General features: G+C 47.7%; 1 protein-coding gene across 1 annotated transcript in view; it reads left to right on the forward strand.

Moving 5' to 3' along the window:
- The first annotated feature begins 15,817 nt into the window (after nt 1-15,817).
- Nucleotides 15,818-25,270, forward strand: part of Trio (trio Rho guanine nucleotide exchange factor) — a 290,571-nt gene continuing 281,118 nt past the window's right edge. Inside the window, 1 exon segment of the mRNA XM_032898677.1 lies at nt 15,818-15,953. Coding sequence (XP_032754568.1) covers nt 15,914-15,953 — 40 coding nt within the window. The 5' untranslated portion in view covers nt 15,818-15,913.

A 25,270-nucleotide genomic window follows, 5' to 3' on the forward strand; every position in this document is an offset into this window, starting at 1 on the left:
CAGACTGCTCCTTTATGTAGCCTCAAGACTTGAGACTGCATGGACTACATTACATGAAAGTTGGGCACACTCTTGTCTACCAGCTGGGGTGTTCGGGCATGTGGACATCTTTTTTGGCAACCGTCATGCCTTCCTTAAAAAGGAGTTTGTAGATGCCAATTCGATTCTTCTTAGACACCAACATCGAGGCTGCTAACGGGTCGGAGGTGGAGGCCGGAAAGAGAAGCTGCCGACTCTTGGAAGGCTAATGCTAACTGCAGACTGCAGAAGAACAAGGCTGGCTGACTCCTTTTGCACAGAGAGATCTCACAGCCGCATATACTTACCTCCTAATGCATAGCTGTTTGATTGACCCGCAGCTTCTGTTCTCCTTCATGCCTGCCTCTGTCTTTGCACCCAGGACACCGGGCTGCATGAAGCTCATTATCTTCCCTATTCTCAGCTTGGTGCCTAGTTGGAAGCTCCTCTCTGGATGACGAGGTGCAGTTCCAGAAGCACTGGAAGAAGTCTCTATCAATAGGCCATGAACGCCCCGCCCCCCATCATCAGAATCACTCTATCAATAGGCACAACATGGGTTCCTTTCTCAAACATAGTCATTAAAGAATTTAAATGCCCAGCAGTTCATCAATCACACGTAGACATGATTAAGCTTCCGAGGTGCTGAAAACCCCATTTGGAACTGTGTGACCAGAGAGGTGACATCTCTCTTGTCACATCTTTCTAGTTAGTATTGGCAAAATCAGGGGGTTGAATGAGCTAATAGATTCACATCTAAGATTCTTAATTCTAAGACAGAGTCGAAGGTCATTGCATGAAGTGATGAGTATCTGGAGGAGAAACTGTTAGAGTAGATGAGAGGAGGATTACACCACTGAGTGAAGGTAATAGCTAGTATCCTGTCCGAGGGAGATTACATTTGGCAATCACATGTACTATCTCTATCGAACCAAACCTCAGGACAACTGTACGATGTTGGAAATGCAGCTACTCTCCTTTGACACCTTAGGAAACTGAAGGTAAACTAACTAAATATATTTTGTCTTATTTTGTTGAGACAAGGTCTCACTATATCCTTGGCTGGTCTGAAACTTGCTATGTAGACCAGGCTGGCCTCTAAGTCATAGAGAGCCTACTACCTCAGCCTCCTGAGAGCTGGGATTAAAGATGTGAGCTGCCAGGCCCTGTTAAACGTGCTATTATTTATGCAAACACACACGTTGGTATTAGAGCATAAAGGAAGCTCATAAAGAAGATGAATTTTGCTGAGACAATCTTTCTCTCCGCTAACAATTGAGACGAACTGTTGTATGTAGCTGTTCATCTGTCTCTCAGGTAGCTGTCTGGATCTGTTGCTTCTGTTATTGCTGTGGCAAAACACCTGACAGAAGCAACTTGAGAAAGGGTTTATTTTGGTTCTCAGTTGGGGAGCGAAGCCCATCATGATAGGGGAAATGCTAACAGGAATGGTGTGGGCTGGGAAGCTGCAACCCAGCTGCTGGGGGACAAAGAGAGAGGAATGCTGATGCTCGAACCTTCCACTCCATGTGTCCTCCTTTTTATTAAGTTCCCCCTCTATCCAATCATCCATCCATCCATCCATCCATCCATCCATCTATACAACCATACGTCCCCTTGCTCCCCACCCCCAACATTTTTCAGGGACAAATCCAAAGAAATTGTGGTAAAGAGAAAAGTGAAAAAAAAAAAAAAACTTAAAAGAACAAATGAAAAGAATGAAACCCACAACACAAAGTGGAGTTTATTCTAAAATCAATGCAGATAAGCACACCACTTAATTCTGAACACGTTGACTTCCAAGGTATAAAAAGAAACACCGTGAGCTGCATAGTTTGCATTAGCTCAGGAGAGGAAGCTCAGCCATCTGTCAGTAGAGATAAACTTTCTTACTACCAGAGTCTAAAACAGCGAACACATGGGGTTTTTTTATTTATTATGGAGAAATTAAGTAACATAAGGCCAGCATCCACAAAGTCAGCTTATGCATAATATGAAAATCTGCATTATCTTTGTATGATTCCAGGACAACATGATCTGGACAGGTTCTGTCTACGGTAGTTTTTAGTTTTCCAGATTGAGGCTTCTCTGTAGTTCAATACCCACTCGGGTCTGTGTTGTCTGTCGCCTTAGCACTGGTTTCTCCATCCTTCCTAGAGGAGGAGAACTGGAAGGGGCATCAATTACATAACACCAGACCAAGGGGGCGAGAAAGAAAGGCAAAACAATAGTGCTCAAGAAAATGTTGCCAGGTTTAGGATGAGTGGAGTGAATGATTAGGAAGACAAAAGATTTTAAATGGCTTCAAATGCCAATCTCACCACATGGGCAAAAATTACCATGGCCTATTTCAGATACGAGATGACGAGATGTGAGATGGTGGCATCTTTCCTCAAGTCTGTGTGGTCGGGGAAATGCTGATTAGAGAGCTACCTTCCTGAAAAGAGGAAAGGGGAGCCTTATTCTGCATGCGGGAGGGGGGGGTAACTACCCATGTCTCTTCTCAAGTAGGAATCTGTGTCTCGGGACAAAAGGCAAAGGAGGTGGAGGCGTCACCTCCCACATGGCTGGATTGCGATCTGAAAGGTACCACAGCCAAAAGGAAGCTTTAGATCCAGCTACATCTGGCCTGTGTCCTGGGTCATCAGAGATGTTAGGGGCTCTTCCTAAACACTGAAAGTTGCCTTGTTCCCCTGTCTTCAAGGATTCCTTCTTCTAAGGTGTAGGTTTAGTAGCTGTCATTCGATTATGCTCTCGGGAATTTCTGAGCTCCAGGTCTTTTCTCCTGTCATTAGGTGGCCATGTGGATGGCTGTTCTCTCCTGCCGGGACAGTCAAGTGCTGGCTTTCATTTCTTACTGTGTATCCTTTCTTCACATTGTTATTGCTATTGGCCTAATCATCCCTTCACAACAGTGCTTCACAGATGTGCCATATTGTGGCACAGCCAGAAGAAACGTTTTTTACTCAGCATACTAGACATGTCAAGGCTGGAGTGGAACGGCTCTGGGCCAGTCTACATCCCTACTGGGCTGTACTAATGGACTCAATCACCAAGAAGCTGACTTTCTTGTAATCCAGTCTAGTCTGGCCATCACTTGAAAGCCCTAGTCTAGAACATCAAGACAGCTCTTTTAACTTTATCCTAGGTCATCCATTCATTCTCTAATCCACATTGCACACAACAGCTAGTTTAGTGTCCTATTCAACATTCCCAATAGGCTGGTGCATTGCTCTATTCTCAAGCAGAAGGTCGGCTCTCAGGTGAACTGTTTGTGGAACTGTTGATCTAGCAGTCAAGATCTGCCACCATTTAGCCCTGGTTTGTCTTTCTTAGGATTGTCTGACATAGCCCCAATTGTGTTACTTCTCTGGCATATTGCCTTTGTCTTGGCAGCCCCTTGCTTCGTACACTCTTGGTTCTTCTCAATCCCACCTACTTCTCTAGATTTTGGATGGGTATTGCTGGGCATGGCGATATACGCTGCTAATTCCAGCACTTGAGAGGCAGAGTCAGGGGGGTTTGGGGGCTAGCCTGATCTACAGAGTAAGTTCTAGGATAGGCAAGGCTACGCAGAGAAACCCTAATTTTGAACTAACCACATCCCTTCCACAGTGTTGTCCAATAACAGGGACTTCGGTTATAACTGGTATTTAAAACCTTCTCTCCAATGTTATGGTTGGTCCTAGCATATCTCAAATCCTTTCCAGACTCTCAAGAATCAATAAAAAATAAAACTTAAGTCATCAAATTCAGAAGATGCCATAACGGATGGGTGCAGTGGGACGTACTTTCCCATTTCAGGACTCAGAGGCAGAGGCAGGTGGATCTCTCTGAACTCCGGGCCAGCCGGAGGATGGCACAGGATGCTAACACACAGACAGCTGGTTTCCCCTGATTTGAGTAGAGAGTCTATCTCCCAGGTCTATTTAAAAGATCACATTGTACTTACTCTTCGTGTTGTGAGCCTTGACCTTTGATCAGCAGCAAATGAAACTGTGACCTAGGAATGCTTCCTTCATCACCACTGCACAAAGGGGTTCTTTGTCCTCTTAAGCTCCTTGGCCCTCCGTGCTTACTTGAACATATATTCCCCTTTCGACAACGTAACTGTCTTGTTCAGTGGCTGGCCTTATCTTTCCAACTAGGTGTGTCCATTTCAGCATTCTGTGTACAATGTCAGGCTCACGGAGCTGTGCTCTTGACTGACTTATGACTTCCAAATGATGTAGCGATGCATGGCAGAACGAGATGCTCTGCTTTGGTCTGATGGGTCTGCTCTCTGCTTCTGCCCTGTTTTGTTCTCATGAGAAAAACCGATGATTGGGAGGCACCAGCAGAGGCAGGGAAGGTAGGACATTGACTGTCCTGGCTCCCTCCTTTGTAAGCTATGAGTTGGAGGTTGCTTCCAAACTATTGCCTCCAGTGATTACAGCAGGATCTGTTTTAGAAGGTTTATCATCAGTCCCGTGTCCCGCAGTCGCTGGGAATTTTTTTTTTTTATAAATTTCTCCATAACTTGAGAATTGGAGTCTCTTTAATTTTTTTTTGTTTTTGTTTTTATCAATTTTTATGTTTTATATATATATATATATTATTAACTTGAGTATTTCTTATTTACATTTCGAATGTTATTCCCTTTCCCGGTTTCCGGGCAAACATCCCCCTCACCCCTCCCCCTCCCCTTCTGTATTGATGTTCCCCTCCCCATCCTCCCCCCATTACCGCCCTCCCCCCAACAATTACGTTCACTCGGGGTTCAGTCTTGGCAGGACCAAAATTTTTTTTTAATTGCTCTGCTTTGATGATTTTTTTTTTTCTCTTGTGACTTTTGCAACTTCTTCAGGACTTGACTGGAGATACACGGTCATCGCCAGCTGCATGCTCTACATAGAGCCGCAGACAGAGCTTGACGGAAACAAATGGCTCACGCCTTTCCTGTCGGAGAGGGGATGAAAGATCCCCGACTCCCTGATTGGCTGCTGGAGGGTAGTTCCTTACATCACAGCGAAAGATAGCACCTGCCAGATCAGAAGCCAGCTGGCCCTGGGAGGACTGCACTGGAGGACGGTGAAGCTCATGTTTGCACTCCCGAATCTCATGGCGCCCACGGTTTGCTGTCTATTGGGAGGAATTTCATGCGGCAGATACAAGGACTTCGGCACTGCTTGCTTCTGATCAGGATGGCTCTGATTTGCCTTTCCCAGACATTTCAATAAATGGAACCATTCAGTCTTTGTCCCTTGTGTCTGGCTTCTTTCACTTAGCAGAATGCCGTCTTGGCCTGCCAGTGCTACCGAAAAAGGATTGGCACTTCCTTTTTATGGAGGAGGGGTAATCTCCCATCGTATGGAATGGCAACTCTTTATACACGCATCTGATGGTACTTGGGGCACTTCCACTTTTGGGCCCCTGCGAATCACGCTGGCATGGGTATCTGCGTACAGGCTTTTGTGCGGACATATGCTTCCTTTCTCTTATCCCCAGATCACTAGCTCATACGGTAACTCTATGTTTAACCATGGGACGAACATCCAAAATGTTTTCCTAAGCGGCTGCTCTGTTTCACATTTCTGCCAGTATGAACAAAGGTTCCGCTTTCTTCATGTCGTGCCACTTGTTACTGCCTTTTTATTTCGACACTCTAGTAGGTATAGAGTGGTAAGTGACTGTGGTTGCTTTTGCCTTTCCCATGTGGCTCTAGTCATTCAGCATTGTTTTATGTACTTAGTAACCATTTGCATCACTCTCCCAGAATTCTCCTTCCTCCTCCTCCCCCTCCAATAGGGTCTCATTTCCTACTCTTGCTTCAAACTCATGATCCTACTGACAAAGCTTCCTTTGCCCTGCAACTGTGTGTAAATGGCACTAGTTTGAACCCAGTCTTTAGGTCCATAATTCCCTACTCGATGCTTTAGGAATCAGATGGAATTCAGACTGCTGGCCTTCCCTGAAGTTCACTAAAAGTTTTAAACTTCTTGGATATGGAAAGGTAACATGGATTGTACACTTGAGTCATCCAACACTCCCAGTAAATTCCTTTTTAGAAGCATCTGTCCGTTCCCTAATGATGAGTCTACATAATTCTTCTTTCCGTCTAAAATTGCTTGACTCTTCTAAAGAACCCACATACATGTTCACACTCTCAGTAAGGGTAGCTGTGAGCCAACACCCAGGATGTCGGGAACTTCAAGATTTCAGTTTGTCCTTCTGCCTACGTTTCCAGTTTCTCCCCTACCCAGCCACAGTGACTTTGCCAGTGTTCTCTGAATAGAGCCTTCTGCTTTGGGACCTTTGTGTTTCTCCTCACGTCTTCTTACCGCCCGACCAACATGCATTTCATTTTCTTCCTTTCTGATCTGTGCTGTACTGTTAGGTTGATGGCTGCCCTACTCCCTAGACTTCGACCCCTTCCTTTGCTGTATGTATCACTCTTCTTGCTTCTATCTGACACACACCTTGACCCCTCCCCCCCCAGTAGAATACCAGCCTGTGAGGCAAGAAGTCTGACTTATACTGTTCACTCTGGCAAACGATGTAGTAAGGACTGAGCGGTTGTTTGCTGTATAAGTCAAATCTTCTGAAATAACCTTAAACTGGGCACGAAGTTTTGTTTTTGTTCTGCTTTTTGAGACGGGGTCTCTCTGTGTAGCCCTGTCTATCTTAGAACTTGCTCTGTAAACCAGGCTGGCCTCAAACTCATAGAGGGATATCTGCCTGCCTCTCCCTCCTACGTGCTGGACTCAAAGGCTTGTGCTGTCACTGCAAGGGTTGGACATGAAGTCTTTACATGGCTTTCCCTGTGCACACCCTGGCTGGCTGGGTGTATAATCACTGTTCTCACATCAGCAAGACCAGATCTGTGCTAAAGCAAAGTAGATGCTTTTCCTCCTGGTACCTTTCGTTGGTCTCCTCCCTCCTTTATCTGGCATTACTCTGAGCTCATGTTCTGCTAAGCCACCAGTCTTCTCTATCAGGGATTAAGGGATACAGGTTTAAGGTGTTAGGCACTTCTGGAAGTATTTATCCCCTGCTGAGAAATCCTGAGGGCAAAAGTGGATCAGGAACAGTGGATTTTGCTAGGTAGAATTTCAGCTTTGGCAACTGTAGCAAACGTGGATGTAAAGAACACCCCACAGTATCAATTTTGGGCCATTGATCAGTTTGAAGACAAGAGAGCAAATACAAACAGTGTGCCTTCTAATGCTACTGTCATTTGCATAGTAGTAATAACTAATTTAGCAATGTCCAGGGTGGAGCTCATTCCAGAGCCCGATCTCCTTTTATCTTTTCATTCTGGTACTGTTGGTCTTCCCTGCTACTAGACCAAGTCTTCCATCAGTGAACAGCCCGAAGGCAGCCAGGCAGTGGCACAGGTACACGTCGTGCACACATGCACATGTTGCCTTGGTGACTTTACCCGTTGCTGTAATAAAATGCCCCGACAAAAGTGACTTAACAAGCATTAAGGTTAGTTTTGGGTCACAGTTGGAAGTGATAGTCAATCAAGGTAGGAAAGTCACAGCAGCAGGAACCGGAGGCTTGGGTCACACTGTATCCACAGCCCAGGAGCGATGAGTGAATGTGCCCAAATCTCCCACAGATATGGCCAGAGGCCTGTCTCCCAGATGATTCAAGATCTCCTTGAGTTCATAACTGAGACTAACCATAGTACACATACATATATCTTTCTCTCTGGCTTTGTCACCAGCTACCTCCTATTTGCCCCATCTACCCAGCTTCCTCAGGTTCATTCTCCCCACCCCCTTTTTCTACTGGACCTGCATATTTAGAAGCATTTCAAATGCTGGAAAGAACGCTAGTGTGAAAACCGTTTATCAAACAATCCTGAGAGCCAGTGATCGATTCTCGGGGCTCTATGTTTATGAAGAGATGTGCAGAGCAGTGCAGGCTGGGTTGTACCTTGGGTCTTTCCAGCTTTGTAGCTTTCTGGTCAACCCCAACCAGAGAAGCTTAAGAATGCAGCTTTATCTGGCTATAATGCTGAACTGACTTGGCGTGACTCCAGCATATGGAGAGGCCATGGTCCTGGAGGTTGGCACCTTTTCTCCCATGTTTCTTATCTGGTCCAGCACCAACTGGAGAGCTATGGATCCACCAGAGCCTGCACATTGTGGGCACTCACTCTCTAGGCTTACACCCTTGGTAAACTAGGCAAGTCTGGAAACTCCTGGTGGTCTATACCTCAGAGTTCAGATTTAAAGCTATGGTTCTACAATTTGGATACAGTCGGGATGTGTTCCTTAAAGGTCTGTGTTTTGGAAGCTTGTTCCCAGTGCTGAGAGGTCATATTTAAGAGACATGCACTAGTGCAAAATGACTAGGTCACAGGGACACAGCAGTTGTAAGATAGTATAGTTCTCACGGGACCCAGGTTAGATCTTTGGAGAGGGTTACCATAAGAGATCAAAGTAAATTACCTTCCTGGTCAACCTGTCTTCTTCCTCTCACAAAGGCTCAAGTTATGATGCCATCTACTTCAATATCACATAGCCAGGGTGCCTCACCAGAGGCCAAACTAATGGGATGAACCAATCCAGATCCTGGACCTTTAAAACTGTGAGCAAAGCAACCCCCCTTTCCCAAGCTTAAATATCTGTTCATAGTAGCAGAGAACAGAAGAGTGCAGGTTCTACACTGTGGCCAATAGTCTCACCAACTGGACGTTCCCACAGCATGCTTTCATCCACATCTATTCCTATAGCCACTTGGTAAGCTGAATTCCTTACATTCCTTTCTTTCTTTTTTATTTTTTGGATGCCATAGGCATCCAACCAATACTATCCACAAGCTGACTCTGTCCCTAAAACAGCAGAGTCACACCCACCCCACCCCACCCCCCAAAAAATACTAGAAATGTGTAGTGTATCAATTTTCTGGGGTTACCATGACTTCTAAGTACTATGAATCAGGAGACTTCAACAATAGATGCTTATCACTCCAGGCTTCTAGAGATCTCAGACTCCCTTAGTCCACAAGTCTGAATCATGCTCAGGCAGGGCCAGTTTCCTTCTGAAACCAATAGGAAAACCTTCCTGGTAGGCTTTTCATTGATTTGGTGATTTGCCAATAGCATTTGGCTCTAATACATCATTTTCACTCATCTTCAGGTGGCATTTTCTATTTTTGTCCTCACCAGGACACCCGCTTATAAGAATATCACCTCAGCATGACCCCAGTCTTGAATAATTACACCTGTCATGGCCTTATTCCCAAATAATGTCGCATTGTACGGTATTCAGGGTTATGAGTTCAACATTGGGGGGGGGATGAGTGGGAGACATATAGCTGTACCCCTATCAACTAGGAAGCAAGGTAAGATATAATATTTATATTAAAATAAGTACAAACGAATGAGAAGAAGAAAACATTTCACCCTTGTTTAGAAGAAAAGACATTCATTCTCCAATTCAAAGACATGTTTGTCATGTGATGGCCCCTTACAGTCGTCACCTTCCAGACTCCTAAGGAAGTAACCATCTCCTGCTTCTTTGCTCACCTTCAAGGGTTCTCTTGGTGGAAAAAAAAAGAATATGTGAGAAACATCAATAAGGAACCATGGCTAGGGCTCATAGGAGAGTCTCAGTTAGCAATGCTTGCTACACAAGCATGCGGGGGCAGGAGTTCAGATCTTTAGCACCTACATAAGAAAAGCCACTCACTTGATGATTTTGTATCTCTAATCCCAGCACCAAGGAAGTGGACACAGGGAGATATCTGGAGCTCACTGGGCAGCTAGTCTGGCTGAATCAGTGATCTCTAGGTTCAATGAGAGACTGTTGCAAATGTATGGTGGGGGATGATAGGTCACAGGTCGATGAAGACATCAACATTAATGCCTGAACTTCATATACGTGTGTGCATAGCACAACATCCACGCACCCACACCCACACATGAACTCTGGTTGGCCTAGTAGGTAAGTGGAGGCTAGGTGGCATACAATTCAACGCCGGACATATTAGCCACTTGACCATGACAGGGTCCTCATTTTCTTGTGTTACAAGCATTCATCTTCTTGCTCCATGAACTCTGCTTCATAGTCATGCTGTGGGCCCTTCACCAATATGCTGGTGTCCTAAAGGTTGGACACAAAAGACAAAGAGCACACGGATGATAAATCTGCCCTTTTTTGCTTGTAGCTTATAGGGATCAGTACTTAGTCACATGGACACTGGAGTTGGGAAACACAGGTTTCTAGTGGGGCTTGATACCTACCAAGGAGAGCTGCACTATCCCTGTTGCCCTTGCACCGTCTACCACAGCTCACGTTGTGCATTTTATCTCCCGTCTTTGGGCCTCATAGAGCTCCAGGTACACAAGAAGCACACTGGCATCTGCATGCTAGTTGCAAAGAATTACTTCATCTCCTAGGCAAGATGCTGAAGACGAAACTTGGAAAGCACAGAACGTGGCACACGATTAAATGCCCAAATGACTGATGGGCAATTCAGAGCAGGGAGAGATCAACCCGAGCTATGCAGGAGCTTCATGAAAGCGGATGAAACTGGAGCCGGATTTTGAAGGTTGGGTAGGATCAACAGCAGCTGTCGTGAAACCCTGTTTAGATCTCCCTGCACATGCTCAGATGTCAGGGACAGCCTGCATGTGGGTACCATACTCACAAAAAATCTCTTTCATTCCTTTCTTGGAATGAGTACCTGAGAGAAAAATTGGCCAGAATTTCTATCCCTAGAATAGAGATCTTTTCTTGCCAATTACACACCAGCCATTCCCTGCCCATTCCAAACCCCCCAATGCTTGGAGCAGTAATGTGACTTCCTTGTGTTTCCCTTAAGGCCATCTCCCAGCACCCTGAATTTGCCCCACCCAGAAACCTTCCAACCGGAGTTAGCCTTTTCCAGCTGTCACTTCCCAGGTTCAGCACCAACACACTGTCATCTGCCTGTGGCTGCATGATGCCATCTAACGTGTCTTTCTCCTCCAAAACATCTTCACTTCCCTTCAACGTTTAAACTTCTCTCCACAATTTTAATTTGACAGAAGGGATGGGACAGTACATTTACCAGTCAAAGGTGGGTATTATTACGGGAAGGACACAAAGAAAAATGTGAACCCTTGGCTTTGTGTTCTAAGAGACACTTTTAGAATCCCTGGTAGAGAGAACTGAAAAGAAAAGTTTGTTGGACACTAAAAGCCGAGTCTTGAAGAATAGAAAGCTAATAGACAAGGAAGAACAAACAGCAAAACTGGAGATCAAGAAGGGTCAATAACTCCTTCATGGGGTTTGGGGGTAGAGATGGGTAGCATTAAATCTTAAAGTGGGCCTCTCAGAAATCCTCTGTCAGGAAGCCTTGGGGATCTAAGACTGTGACTGCCTTTCTCTGGGTTTGGGTTGGGACTGCGCACCACAGTGAGCAGCTGAGTATTTTCCCTGATGGCTGCCAGCCCACCCGAGTTCCCATGGGCGGGTAAGGCACAACAGTAAGGACTGGCCTCAGCAATGCCCACAATCTGGCCTCAGCAATGTCTACAATCTGGCCTCAACGATGCCAGCAATGTAGGCAGGATGTCCAGGTACAGCAACAGACGTGCCAGCATGATTCCTCACGTTCAGGGACAGGGTACAATATCTCCGTTTCCACGCCGAAGCCTCTGGGAGCTTGGCTAGGTAAGGGAGAGAAGAAGGTATAGATAGGAATTAAGAGAAAAAGTAGAGAAGCGTTGCCAATACACTTGTGGGCTGGAGGGCCGTGAGATGGTGGACTTGCTGACTGGAATTACTCTGTTTTGTAAGAGACTGCTCGTCTGATTAAAAACAAGCTCGAACCACACTTTGTATCTTAAAATGAGATTACTAAAAAGGTGTGGAGAATGCTCCCATGAACCCCAGCTCCATTTTTTTCACTCACTGTGGGTTTGGTATTATTGATAATACCCCAACATCTCATTCAGATTTACTCACTTTAAATCTCAGGAAGTTTTTGAGACCCATCAAGACCACCGCCCTGAGCTGAGTGTGGTGGCATCCAACTGATTCCTTCATACTTACACATCTAGTAAAGGTGCTTGGGAGGCCCATGTAAGAGAACGGAGAGTTCAAGGCCAGCTTGGGTCAAAGATGGAAAACTCGTCACACAACAAAACGACACCATCAAACCACTATGCTGCATTGAGTTCTAATACCGTCTCGGGATTCTCGCCGCTGTCTCTGACCATTTGCTTTTTCTTGTCTTCGGTGGCCTTGAGAGTTTGGGAGCGTGCTGGTGAGGTGTTTTAGAGGAAGTGCCTCATTCATGGACATTGGATTTCATTTGGGGCTAGGAGTTTAGGAGAGGAAGCTCTGGGAGGAAAACTGCCATCCTTATCATATCTAATACACAGTCAAGGTGGCTTACTGATTCTTATGTTCACCTTGGTCAACGGGCTGGGCCAAGGTAATGGTTTCTCTGTTAGAAGTTCCTTACCAGTTTTTTTTGTTTTGTTTTGTTTTGTTTCCTCTTTGGAAAGTACTGTGTGCAGCCTGTATTTTGGGAGAGGGGAGTTCTGCTCTGTCTCCTTCAGGACAGTCTCTATGTAGATTACTTATACATCTTCTGCACTTCTTGTCTCTTCTGCCCCATTTGCTTATTCACTTACATCAGTATGGACTCAAAAATATTAATTAATTAATTTATTTGTTGCTCATAATCAAACAGCGCTATATTTTCTTACTGAAATTGTTCTAGCTTTGGCCATGAGGAGCTCTTTCGACTGTTTCCCATGTGTCCTGGACAATTTTTATCTGTGCTGGCTATTCTCTTGGAAAGCCATGTCCTTACCTTCTGGTACAACAGGGTGCTCATGTGAAATATTTTCTGTCCCACTACCAGAATCACCCCTTTCCCCAAAGAGCCTGAGTTGCTTTAATTGGAGGAAAGTATTCAAAACAAGAGCTGAGGGCCATAGAAATGTTCCATCTATGGTAAAGTGCTTGCTCTGCAAGCGTGGGAACCTGAATTCAGATTGTCTGTCTTCCCAGTGAAAAGCTGGGTACAGTAGTTTGTGCCTCTGTAATTTCAGCACTAGGGAGGCAGAGACAGGAGGACCCTTTGGTATTGCTAGTCAACTGTCTAATTAACCAGGGAGCTCCAGATTCAGTGAGAGACTCTGCTTCAAAAGAGAAGGTGAGGAGAGAGTGACTGAGTTAGACACTGGACACCTACCTTTGTATTCTCATGAACACAGACACAAGTGCCAATAGGCACACATGTGCACGCGTGCCTGTGCATGCACAGGCAAAAGAGAGACAGAGAGATCTAAATGCTAGGTGTGTGGGCTGTTGCAAAAATGTTTCCAGGACCAATTAATTGACAGGGCAAGAAGATACAGGCACGTGTACTATCATGCTATCTCAAATATATTCATACTGCTGTAGATCTTTACACACACCTATAGCAAGGTGAACACAAGTTCCTACGGATGTCTCCAGCCTTCATCCTGAACGAAACTAAGGCCCCTAAACCTACTTCCCTTGTTTGTCTGAGACTCCCAAGGGAAAAAAGATCTGGTGGCCACTTAATCATCGTTCTCCCGTTAAACATGGGTAGTGGTGTACTTTGATGGAATTTGTTGATCTGTCTTCTCAGGCATTTGATCTTCAATTATCCTGTGCCCATTCCTTCACTGCACTCATCTTGCAGCCGTGACATAAAGAATTTGGTATTCCACACAGTTGATTTAACGTACATTTTCTTTAAAGGTCCCTTTCTTCTGGTCTCCCCTGCCTCCATCATCTTTCCAATACATCTGAGCAGCGTGAGGACCCAGCACGATTGGGAGATGGGGATTCCCCGCAAACACGCCCCCCCCCCTCGCTTTTTACATACAAGGAGACGGTAGACTAGAGCAGATAATCTGTTTTCATTGCCTCTCTGCTCATTCAACAATTATCTAGCTCCTTCTACATGCCAGTGCCAGCGCTGCTTCTGCAAGGGCCACACCAGCTCTGTGCCCTGGTCACTCGGCCCCACGGGTGACATAAGTAATAATGAAAGCGGTCCAGCATTAGGGTTGCTTGCAGTGCAGGCGCGAGAATCCTGGCAGGGGGCGCAGTGCCCGGCCTGGAAGGCCAGTGTGGGTCGGTCACACTTGTTCCTGCTCCTCCCAGGTTTGGAGCAGCCCTGGAGGAGGAGACCTGGCCAGCTCCACGTTTCTGCAGCCACTCCATTCCGCCCTCCGGGCTCCCAGGCGCGGCCCCGCCCCTCCATGGCCCCGCCCACAACAGGCACCGCCCACCAGCCGAGCCCACGCTCCGGCCCCTAACGAAGCTCTCCGGAAATTCCCGAAGCCCCTCTTTTTCCTTCCTCTCCTTTCCCTGCTCTCCCTTTCCTTTCACCCGGACTCCCTCGGCCGTGATTTCTCCTCCCCCTCCTTCCTTCCCCATCGGAAAGCAAGATGGAGGCTCGCTGCTGCCGCCGGCGTCCGTGATCGCGGAGCTTCACCAGCCCCGGCCCCCGCCCTCGCGTGTCCGCGCCGCTGCCCGCGCCCCGGCCGGCCACACCGAGGCCGTGGCTCCGCGCGCCCGCCCCGCGCCAGGCTCGCGGTTCCCAGGCGGTGTCCTCGTCTATGTGGGCGCGCTCCTCAGGCCGAGCCGCCGCCGCCCGCCGCCCTGGGGCTGGGCGTCCGCGCGCCGGGCGCGGGCAGCTGGGTGTTCGGCGCCGTCAGGCCAGGCGCGGGCGGCTGGGTGCGCGGAGCTGGGGGCGCGGGGCCTGAGGCGGGCTCGTCCGCCGCCGAAGCCATGAGCGGCAGCAGCGGCGGTGCCACCGCCCCGGCCGCGTCCTCCGGCCCGGCGGCGGCGGCCAGCGCGGCGGGCTCCGGCTGCGGGGGCGGCGCCGGTGAGGGTGCCGAGGAGGCCGCCAGGACCTGGCCGACATCGCGGCCTTCTTTCGATCCGGTGAGTACCGCGGTTGCCCCACGCGCTCGGCCGGCCCGGCGCGCCCCGATCTCCGGCCCGGTACAGCCCTGCGCGCTCTCGTCCCGGTCGCCGCATCGGGGCTCTGCGATCCACTCCGGCGTGTCAGGTTACCCACGCCGCCCGTGTGCTGCAGCTGGTCCCGGGCGCCTTCACTCGCTTTCCCGGCACTCGCCCCTCGTGCCAGGCTAGACACCCCTCGGTCTCCCGCTGCAGCGGCCACGGCCCCGCGGGTAGGGGCGCCGGCTCTTTGTCTCTTGCTGGAGGGCCGAGGAGGCGGCGGCGGGGACGGCGTGGGCGGAGGCCGGTGTCCCGGAGGACGAGCTCACCCGGACTGGGGACAGCAGCTCTGCCCTGTGATAGCTTTTGGGCCGCTGATAGCTGGACCCCCGACCTCATTATCAGCGAGTGTTCTGGCTCCGGGCTTCTAGCCTGTCATCCAGCCTTGGCGTACAGTTCTGTGAAACCGGGCAGCCATCGCACCTTAGCCCAGGAACCGAGGACGGTGGCTGAGCTGAGGCGGCGGTCAGGTCGAGCCATTGTCTCTGGGGGAGGCCAGGGAAGGACATCTGGGACCGTAGTGGTTCTAGGGAGAGGCGTGGGACTAGGGCTGGCGAGCACTGCGTGGGTGGCGTGGACCTGGAGGCAGCTCGGGGCAGCTCGGGGTCCGCTCTGGCGAGCAGGAGGTGGCCGAGGAGGAGGCTAGCCCGGAGCCCGGCGGTCGGGAGGGGCGCTGGTGTGCGGCGCAGGGGGCGTGACGGGGCGTCCCGGGGACCCCGGTAACGGGCACCTCCTCCAAGCCCGGCCCGGCCCAGATCCCGCGCGAGCCCGGCTAGCGTCCGCACGTCCCTGCGTGCAGTCCGGTTTGCTTGCGCGCCCGGGAGGCGGCGGAGGGCAGCGGCGGCGGCCGGGGGCCTGCAGCTCGGGGAGCAGTCCCTGGCCGGCCAGGCTTGGGAGTGAGGATGCAGGCTCCGCGCTGGAGAGCCGGAGAGGGCGGCCCAGGTCAGGCACCAGAGGGGCGGGCGGGCCAGGGCGGGCGCGGGGAAGCTGCCCGCCTCCGGGAGGACGACTGGGAGAGCCTCGGGGTCTAGCGAGCGGCCTGCACCCGGGTGAGCGCGGGAGGCTGACAGCTCAGGTTCTCTCTAGCCTCTTTCAAAGTCAGCTCCCTAACTGGGAGAGATCAGGACTGCAGTCTGGGTCATTAGGAGCTAGCAATTGAAGCGACCGGCCCTGGGCGAGGCAGATAGCTTCTAGACCGTTAGACACCTGGTTTAGTTCTGTCTTCTTGATCATTGTCTGAAAGGGTTATTTTTGATTTGTCTTTACCGATTGGTTATGACTAGAAGTGACACATTCCGTCTCTACGGTGTTAACTTGGGTTTCGTGTGCTCTCTCTAGTACTTCATCTCCCGTGAGGTCCTTGCAGAAATGCGCTGAGGTTTAGAAAAACATCAACTCCTTCAAATGAAAGCTTCAACAGTTTTTTTTAATGTATTATTTATTTTTTTGGTGTGTGACTGGCTGGATAGAGGAGAACTGAGCTTCCTTCATGGCCAAAACCCATCATTCTTTCTTTTACCTATCACCTGTGACAGAATAAATGGTTTTGTGTAGAGCTCATCTTCTTGATGTTAGAGAAAGGTTCTTGTGCCCAAGAGATGGATTTTTTCCCCATTCATGTTTTAATGTTCAGGAATAACTTGTTTTCAAGATTCTCCAAAGACATGCTGGTCATGTTTGCCTCTCTTCCCTCTGTTCCTAATGTTCCGTAGTCCTGGGTTGCTCGTTCATTTCAGAGTTCCTGTCCAGATAAAGCCCCTTACTTCTTTATTTCCTTTACTCTACCTCCAAAGTGACTTGACAAGCTATTTTTTAGTTGACCGACTGGTGGTCAGGAGCCAGCGCTGATTTTCAGGTGGTCTTAGAACTGTCCCATCCCAAGGGCAGTGTGCTGGACCCCTTTTAGTGTCTCCACTTCAGGCAGCTCCGAATCCTGCCCTAGATCTCAGTGGTTGGCGTGTAGGCCGTTCGTGTCTAGTAGAGGATAGATACAAAGGGGCGGGTAAGTTTGAAGGCCAGGCATGGTGGTTTTAAGGGTGGCCTTGGTTGGAGACCTCATGGAATAGAGAGAGTCAGGTAGGATTCCTCCAGGAAAGATTTGATTGACTGTGCATAATGAGGAGAATGAGTTGTCAGATCCATCTCTTCAGTCTTCAAGATGTGCAAACAGGGAAAATCCCTCCCATCGACTGGGAGGCACAGGTTAGGGTGTGAACATTCTCCAGGGTATCCGAGCCTGGCTCTCCTCCAGAGCACTTTGTATCTCTCACCTCTACCTTCTCAGCCCTGCAGCTGAGGTCGCTTGGTCCCCTTTTCTGTTTATTCCTTTCTCGATTCTTTATCAGGCTTTAGTTTTGTAGTCAGAAACCAAAAACTGGTGCCCGTAGTTGGAGGAAGGGGAAAAGGTATCAGCTCAACAGAACTTTTTAACAGAGCCGCTCAAAAGTAGAGTGAGCTACTATGTCACTTCTCCCCATCGGTGGAGTTCCGCAGAGGCTGCCACCTGCCAGCATTCAAAGGTGGGTGCTGGGGACTGGATGTCTACCCTGGAGGGGGGAGGAGATAGCCCTTGAGGAATGCTCCTTTCTTCACTTCTGGACTTTGTCGTTCCTTCGGGGCTGTGAGTATCTACACATTGTTTTTCAGCTCTCTTTGAACCCAGGGCTTCTTTTCCCCTTTATCCAACCACGGGTACCACTTTCAGTCCACGGCTCCAAAAAAGCTTAATAACGAAGCAAGAAAGGAATAAACAGAAAAGGGGACCAAGTCACCCAGCAGCCAGCCCACTTAAGACTTTCCTCACTTCTGCTGCTGTTTTCTTTCTCCACTAAATACTTCATTAGCGGAAATTCCTTATTCATTTTGGTAATCCTGATCAACCATTCTTAGGTGTGCTATAGATTGGTGCTGAAGTGGGTTGAGTAGGCTACCAGCAAGGTTTTTTTGTTTGTTGTTTTTGTTTTGGTTTTTTGGTCAGTAGAATTTGAATTTCAATTTTCTTTATCCAGAATGGAACACTGAAGGAGATAAGGAAAATTTCAAAACCAAACACCAAAACCTAGAGCTGCTGCAGAGTGGAGCCGGACCAACGTTTTACAGATGAGGAGTCAGGCATACAGGGAGCTTGTGTGGCTTTCTCCCAGAGTGCAACTGGGTAGAGATGGGATCAGGGCCGAGAAGCCTGATAGGACCCCGGTGCTCCTTCCCGGATGCCTCTCACGGCCAGGATGCTGCTTACATTAGTCCTCCCCGCCCCTGGGACCAATCACTTTTATTGCCAATCTATTTTGGGTCTCTGTCCTTGTTGGCAATAAATCATCCTTTCAGAGCTCCGTATTTAACCTTGCAAGACTGTGTGCATGGGGGGGGGCGCTTACATAAATGCATTATTTTTAACCTGCCTGGCATGCTTCGGTTGGCGTTAAATGAACGTGTGTGGAGAACAAAGGTTTATGGTTCTTCTGAAGCCACCACGCTGGGTTTCTTTCTTACGAAGTCTTGTCCTGGATGCCTCTCTGCAGCCCCTCGCTTTCTGAGGACAACATGATTTCCCAGGACAACATGAGCGTGTCACCTTGTGAGGGAGCAGCATGCATGCTTTCTGTGCGTCGACGCGATGGCTTCCGTACGGAGTATGACGAAGCTTTTCTTTACATGTATATTCTCTTAGGACCAGTTTAGGGGTGAGCTCTGGTCATTCAAGTCCTAAGCAGTGATTATGTTCTGAAGTAGGTCCCTGGTACCCTTAGGATTTTGAAAAAGAAAGCTTGGGGGGAAAATGTTATGTGCTAGTGTGTGTTGTTGTGGTGTGGCTAGCTGGGCTGTTTCAGGGGAAAGTAAGGAATCTCAAAAAAAATCATGACACGAAAGCAGTAAAATCATCACTGAGAGTGGCCTTCCACCTAGACGTTGCAAACCCAATTACTGAGGTGGGATATATTATTACACCGTTCCTCCCCCCCTCCCCCATTTGCAATTTAATTAAGAGTCAAGTGAAAATTTAGCTGGCATTCTTTTAACTCTTTGAGCTTTCCACCAGGAGTTTTAAATGAAGTCAGTGTCGATGTTCAAAGTGGAGGGCGTATGTATTAATTATGATTTTTACAGGTACGGTTAACAAAAATACAGTTAAGGTAGTCTTACAAAGACTATTTAAATGTTAGGTTGGATTTGGATAACGGGGAGCGAGAGGTAACGTTTGAAGTTATCGACCCACTTAAATAAGCCACAGCTGATACTTTGCTTGCTTACTTTATTCCTGCACCGGAGGAAATAAAATCTTAATCTCATATTCTTGGCAGAGTTCCAGAGGAAAGTCCAATTCTTAATCAATGACCACACTTACCTAGAACAATCACTCATGTCGATAGGAGCGAGCCGTGTTATCCTATAAAAAGCGGTAACGGTGACCTTGCCATCCTTCACCATTCCACAGTGGGGTGGTCTCTGCTACCTTGAGTGCATTATCTTGTCAGGACGGCGGGCAGACAGGCCCTGCATGTGCAGTGAAGAAAGACCGCACTTGAGTAGCATCCCCTGCACTCCTGTGGAAGGTCTCTGCTGCTTGAGCGTCCTTTCCCTCCTTCCCGCTCCTCCTGTCCTTTGGTGAGCTGGCAGGTGACGAGCCATCTGCCTGGAGGACAGGTGTGCTTTGTCCCTTCACTTTATCTCATCTGACGGTGAGCGAGACCGCACACTCTCCATTCCTTGCAGAGTTCTCGGAGGAGCTGTTCACCCCGAGCAGTAGCAGGAGTGACCATGGGGAGCTTTCCTGTGACCACTGCAGAGCTGGCTGGCTGCTTTATCGAATTTTGGCGTAGTCCTCGCCTGTGTCTCTGAATTGGTGATAAAAAGCAGCCTAAGGCTGTGTGGGGGGACGCCATTCAGGCCTTGCTGTGTGACTGTCACCTCTGTTTTCTGTCCCTGAGATTTCCTGATCTCTGGTGTTAGGTCCTCCTTCCTTAAAGTAACCTTGTCTTAACCAGCACTCCACCAAACCCCTTCTTTACTTCAGCTCCCAGCCAGCTCAGGGAGTCCAGTATCTCTGAGAGGCTGTCCCAACGTTGCCATGTTACTAGGGCTCACACGCAGACCTTCTTGTTTATGGGAAATCTTCCTCTTAACATTTACGGTTAGTTTGTAAATGTTCAGTTTGAATTCTTAGTGAATAGTAGAAACATTGACTTGCCTTCATAATTGTGTGTTTGGCTTTAATTTGCCCTTGCTTTTCCCTCTCCATGTAAGGAAGCTTCTTGAGAGCCAAATAAGGAGGCTGGCTTTCTTGGGAAAGTTTATACGCATGTCACAGGTTAAGGAGCTGGGGAGAGGCTCACTCGGGGTGCAGTGAGCAGAGCTGCAGGAAGAGGGTGGCCTCTGGAATCTGTCTCTCTCCTGAGACTTTGCCCCCTGTGGAGTGTTTAGTCTGATGGCCACTTGTGGTATGGAGGCCAAAGATCTTTTGTTGATAAATGTACTTGACTTTTAGCTTACTAGCCACGTGTCTATGATTCTCTTAGAAAGGGATTGCAAAGTCACCTATAGACAAGTGTGATGTGTTAAAAATATCACCCAATTTTTTTCTCAGAAAATAAAAGTTCCTTCCTGGGTTGGCTTGGGTGGCTTGGGGAAGCCATCGGCATGTAAATAATAGGTAAGATCTGCCGCTTAAAGCACAGCTCACCAGTATTGCAATACTGACAGCTCCGATTGCTGCTGCTCCCCGGTTTTCCCAGTCTTCTGACTTTTGCTGCAGCACCTCGGTACTCCTGGCATTGAAGAGGCTTTCTAGGGATTTGGAGATGGGCTGCCCCTGTCTTCCTGTTTATAGATCATCCACTTTGCAGCACCCTGTCTCACATTCTGATGAGGAGAAGGGGAAGATGGTTGGTGGAAGTCGACAAGATTTTAGGCCAACTCTTCTTGGTAATTCTGGTTTAGGGGATACAGAATTATATGGTCACTGTTCGTGAAGAGAGGGAACCTTAGATGAGGTCCCCCCCCGTGTGTGTGTGTGTGTGTGTGTGTGTGTGTGAGAGAGAGAGAGAGAGAGAGAGAGAAACAGAGACAGAGACAGAGACAGAGAAAGTGACCCCCAACTATACCTATTATTCTGAATACCACACAAGAGTCATTAACAGCAGCCTTGCCCTCCAGGAAGGCTTGCAGTCTGTCAGTATTCTCAGTCCCTGGCCACTTGATGCTGTGATTTGCCAGGTCCTGTGTAAGATGTCGCATGTGCTTTTTCTCTTTTAAACTCAGATCTCCTCTTCAGCATGTGGTGTGGCTCTGGGTTACAGATGACGCTCTCCACTTCTTCTGCCCTAGTTCTCGCTATAAAGACACTTGTTCCCTCTATCTTCCCAACCTCTGTTGGGAGCGTAAAGGGTCCTCACTCTCTACAGCATCCTGTAAAGTCTGGATTGTCATCTAAAATGTGTAAGTAGATTCTTGGTGTTGATGGTCAAAGCTATTATTCAACAGTGTATTACCAAATGAAAGTTGAGTGAAAGGTTCCAGGATACAGCAAGCATTTCCCCCTGTTGGTTTGGACTCTGTTATTTAGTTTCTGTGTCTCTTTCTTACCTAATTATATCACATGCTACTTTTACACAAATAACACAAGTAGCCCCACATTTCCAAGTGAGGTGTGATGACCGTCTTCTTTCACTTGACTCACATCTGTGGCAGACTACAGGAAGCCTTGATTGAAGAATTGCTCCCATGTCTTTGGCTGTCTGGACTGGTGAAAGTGCTGGGAAATGTGTGCGGCTATAAAGGCAATGTTGGCAGGATGGGCGGGGCCGGGCCGGGCAGGGCGAGCTAGTCAGGGAGGGGATTCCTTATAGCATCATCATGTGATACATTGTAATGAGTCCTAGGGCTTCCTTCCTAACTTAGGGAAAGAACGAGAGGGGCGGGGAAGGCAGAGGACTGGGGAAATCTTCTGAAGTGGTGGTTTTCCTAATTGGCCATGGGCGTCCTGGCTTGTCTGTGCTTCTGTTTTCTTCTCTCTGCTCCATCCTTTGCCGTTTGTTTCTCATGCTGTATACAAGTAGACTGTGTTGAGAGATGGTGGTAGGGGGGAAAGGTCGTTTGTTCCTTCTGGTTACCTGTGGGATGTGGGTTCAGCAGCCTCACTTCATCTGCGGAATCTCAATTCTGACAATTAAAAGAACAGAATTGGGTGGGTGTTTAGTCTGAAATTGGGGGTTACTTCTGAACCATTATTACATTAAGAGTAACCAAGGTAATAGAAAGGACAGGTCCGTATCTATTTATTTGAATTGTAGCTTCCCTGTTATTTTTGCCTCTTCAGGGTTCTTAGTGGGCTGTGCCTTAGTTGTTAAATATGGTAACTTTATATTACTCGGAAGGGGAAGAAACTCATTTGAGAAGTCAGAACTCATACTCTGCAGAGAAGGCGGCTTTCTTAGATTTGCTACTTGTTACCATTTCACTGTTTGCTTTGTCTGACTCTGTGTGGATTTGGATACATCATTTCCCTTTGGATTCTGAACCCTTTGAGAGTAAATGGTAGATGTGATGAAGCCCATTGCCTGTAAATCCCCAGTTTTCAACCTCTGGGTCCTGACTCCCTTTGGGGGCTATATCAGATATCCTGCATATCAGATTTTGATATTATGATCCATAACAGCAAAATTATAGTTATGAAGTAGCAACAAATAATTTTATGGTTGGGGGATCACCACAGCATGAGGAACTGTATTAAAGGGTCACAGCATTAGGAAGCTTGAGAACCACTGCTCTAAATGGTTCCATATGTTTTTCTAAGAGCAAGAAAATGTCCTGACATAATGATGACTGTCAGGGAGTTATTGATACTTTTTTTTGGAGACAGGATCTCACTAAGTAACCTGGGTAGGCCCTGAATTTGTGGTCTTCTTGCTTTGGCCTCACTAGTGTTGGGAGTATAGGCTTGTAGCGCTATACTTTGTGAGTACAATACCCTCATATAAATCTCCCAATTTAATACAGTTTAGTGTGTTGACAAAAGATACTTTTAACAATTAAGAAAATGATGGCCCGTGATCGTTTTAGGATCACATATTGTATTTAGTTTTTATAGCTGTTTGGATGCTTTTAATGAGAACATCTCCTTAGTTTGTCTTCTCTGTTACCTTGGTGTTTTTGAATATTTGTATTGATGACCATCTGCCAGTTTGAGATGTATGATTCCTCATTAGGTTCAGGCTATGGAGTTTTTGTCAGGAGGGCTTCCTGTAACAACACGCCCAGGAGTAACCCCACTGCATCTAGCTTCCCCACTGCATCCTGCTGCTCCACTGTGCTGCCCTCTGCATCCAGCTGTTCTACTTCATCCAGCTGCTCCACTGCACCCAGCTGCTCCACTGCCATCTGACTGCATCATTGCCATCCGGCTGCCCACTGTATCCAGCTGCCAACTGCCATCCAGCTACCCATTGCCATCCAGCTGCCCCAGTGTGGTAGTGTCACTTTTATCATTAGTTCAGGTGCTGACCACAGGTCTCTTTCCCCTTGTAATAATTACTTAGCATTTCCTGGGGAGATGCTAGGGTGAGGCTGTGCCAAACCCTCTCTCTTTGCCTCTTTCCATTGGTTAGTTGTGGCGTCTCTTGAAGATCGTCGTCTGAATTACTTATTACCTGATGCTTTGCTAACAACGTCCTCCTCTGTTGTTTCTCCCACCACGGGAAGGCGTTTTCCCTCTGCGCACCTTACATGTGTGCTGAGCATGACCTCCCGAATGGCTCCCTGTGCGTCTGTTAGTTACAGCCTTGCTGCCATTATCTCGAAGCTCAAATTGTCCACAATTTGAGTAGCAGCTTCAGACTGGCTCCTCTAGTGACCGGTCTCCATCATTTTATTTTATTCTCCGCACTTGCTCACTTCGTGGCACAGTAAACAGATCAAGGATTGTCTTATTTTTCCCTTGCCCTAGCCCAGGGATCAGCCATTACTGGTTCATTTTAGGAGAATGGACACTAAGTAGACTGAGCTCATGATTGTGTGTATAAATACTGCATAACCGACACACACTTAACGTAATTACACAGTTGCATTCATCCTCCGCTCGCTTTCTTCACCCAACTGAAAGAAAAACCTTGTGTGGTTCTCAGGCCTCCAGCTCCCTGGGTGCTTCTTGCTGCCTCCATGTTTGTGACTCTGGGACAGTGAAGAGTCTGGCTTCCCTTTCCTCTCATGCAGGAAGCCATATCAGAGTGCTTGCCTCTACCAACTTGGTAGACAAATGCTCATCTTAAAGTTGGAAGTGTCCGTCCCAGTTCTGGTCAGCTTTTGTTCCACACAGAGCCTGGTTGGGTAGTCATCCAAACAGATACGCCATGTCGTTCAGCCCCAGAGGTTGCCAGACTGCACCCGCAGTTCGCTTACCCATGCTGCTGCAGCACCAAGTTTGAAATATAAGAAGTCTCCAAGAGGGAAAGAGATCAGTTTCTAATAGATGTGGTTTATTAACATGATCAAAGTTTATCATCTTCATCTCATAGTACGTTAGTTACCAGAGAGAAGAACTAAGAAGGAAGATGTTACACCGGTCAGGATACCTGATGGGGTGTCTGTCTGTCAGGATACCTGATGAGCTATCCATGTAGGAGATGCTGGGAAAATGGCTGTAAGCTGGATGAGGCTGAATTGGGACCATCTGGTCTCAGGACTTCTTGAAGTAAGGAGCCATGGCTTGAAGGTGTTGCTTGCTGCCTTCCGTTGACTTTGCCCAGAGAATCCAGTGTTGCTGCTGGTTCAGTGTGGGCCTGTAGGAAAGATGTGAGTATGTGTGCGTGCATGTGCACACATGCCTTCGGCTCTAGAAATCATAAAACAGTGGGTGAGATTTTTGTGTTACTGGCACAAAAATCTTCTGGTATTGCCTATTTATTTGTTTATGCATTAAATCATAATGTGGAATTTTGGTTTCTGATTTTGGAAGATAACGCTTAATTTTATATATTGTGTTTTGCACTTTCTACAAATATTCTCATTCTTGTTAAATTGTAATCAGTACTTCCTGAAATCCTTCATGTGGCTAAAACATTTTGTCACAAGGGGATGGTGGTTTCCTAACACTTTGAGAGAGGTATTTTGATAGTTAAGAGATTTGGAGAGGAGAAGGCCATGCCAGACACTGTTGGCAAAGGTCTTTGGAGAGGATGGAAGTGTTTTGGAGTTAGAGACTGGTCATCACTTCACAGTAGCATGAATACATACATGAAAACTACTAACTGTACTTTTTAAATGAG

The sequence above is a fragment of the Rattus rattus genome, chromosome 3 (genome assembly GCF_011064425.1).
Source record: "Rattus rattus isolate New Zealand chromosome 3, Rrattus_CSIRO_v1, whole genome shotgun sequence".
Classification (NCBI taxonomy): Eukaryota; Metazoa; Chordata; class Mammalia; order Rodentia; family Muridae; genus Rattus; species Rattus rattus.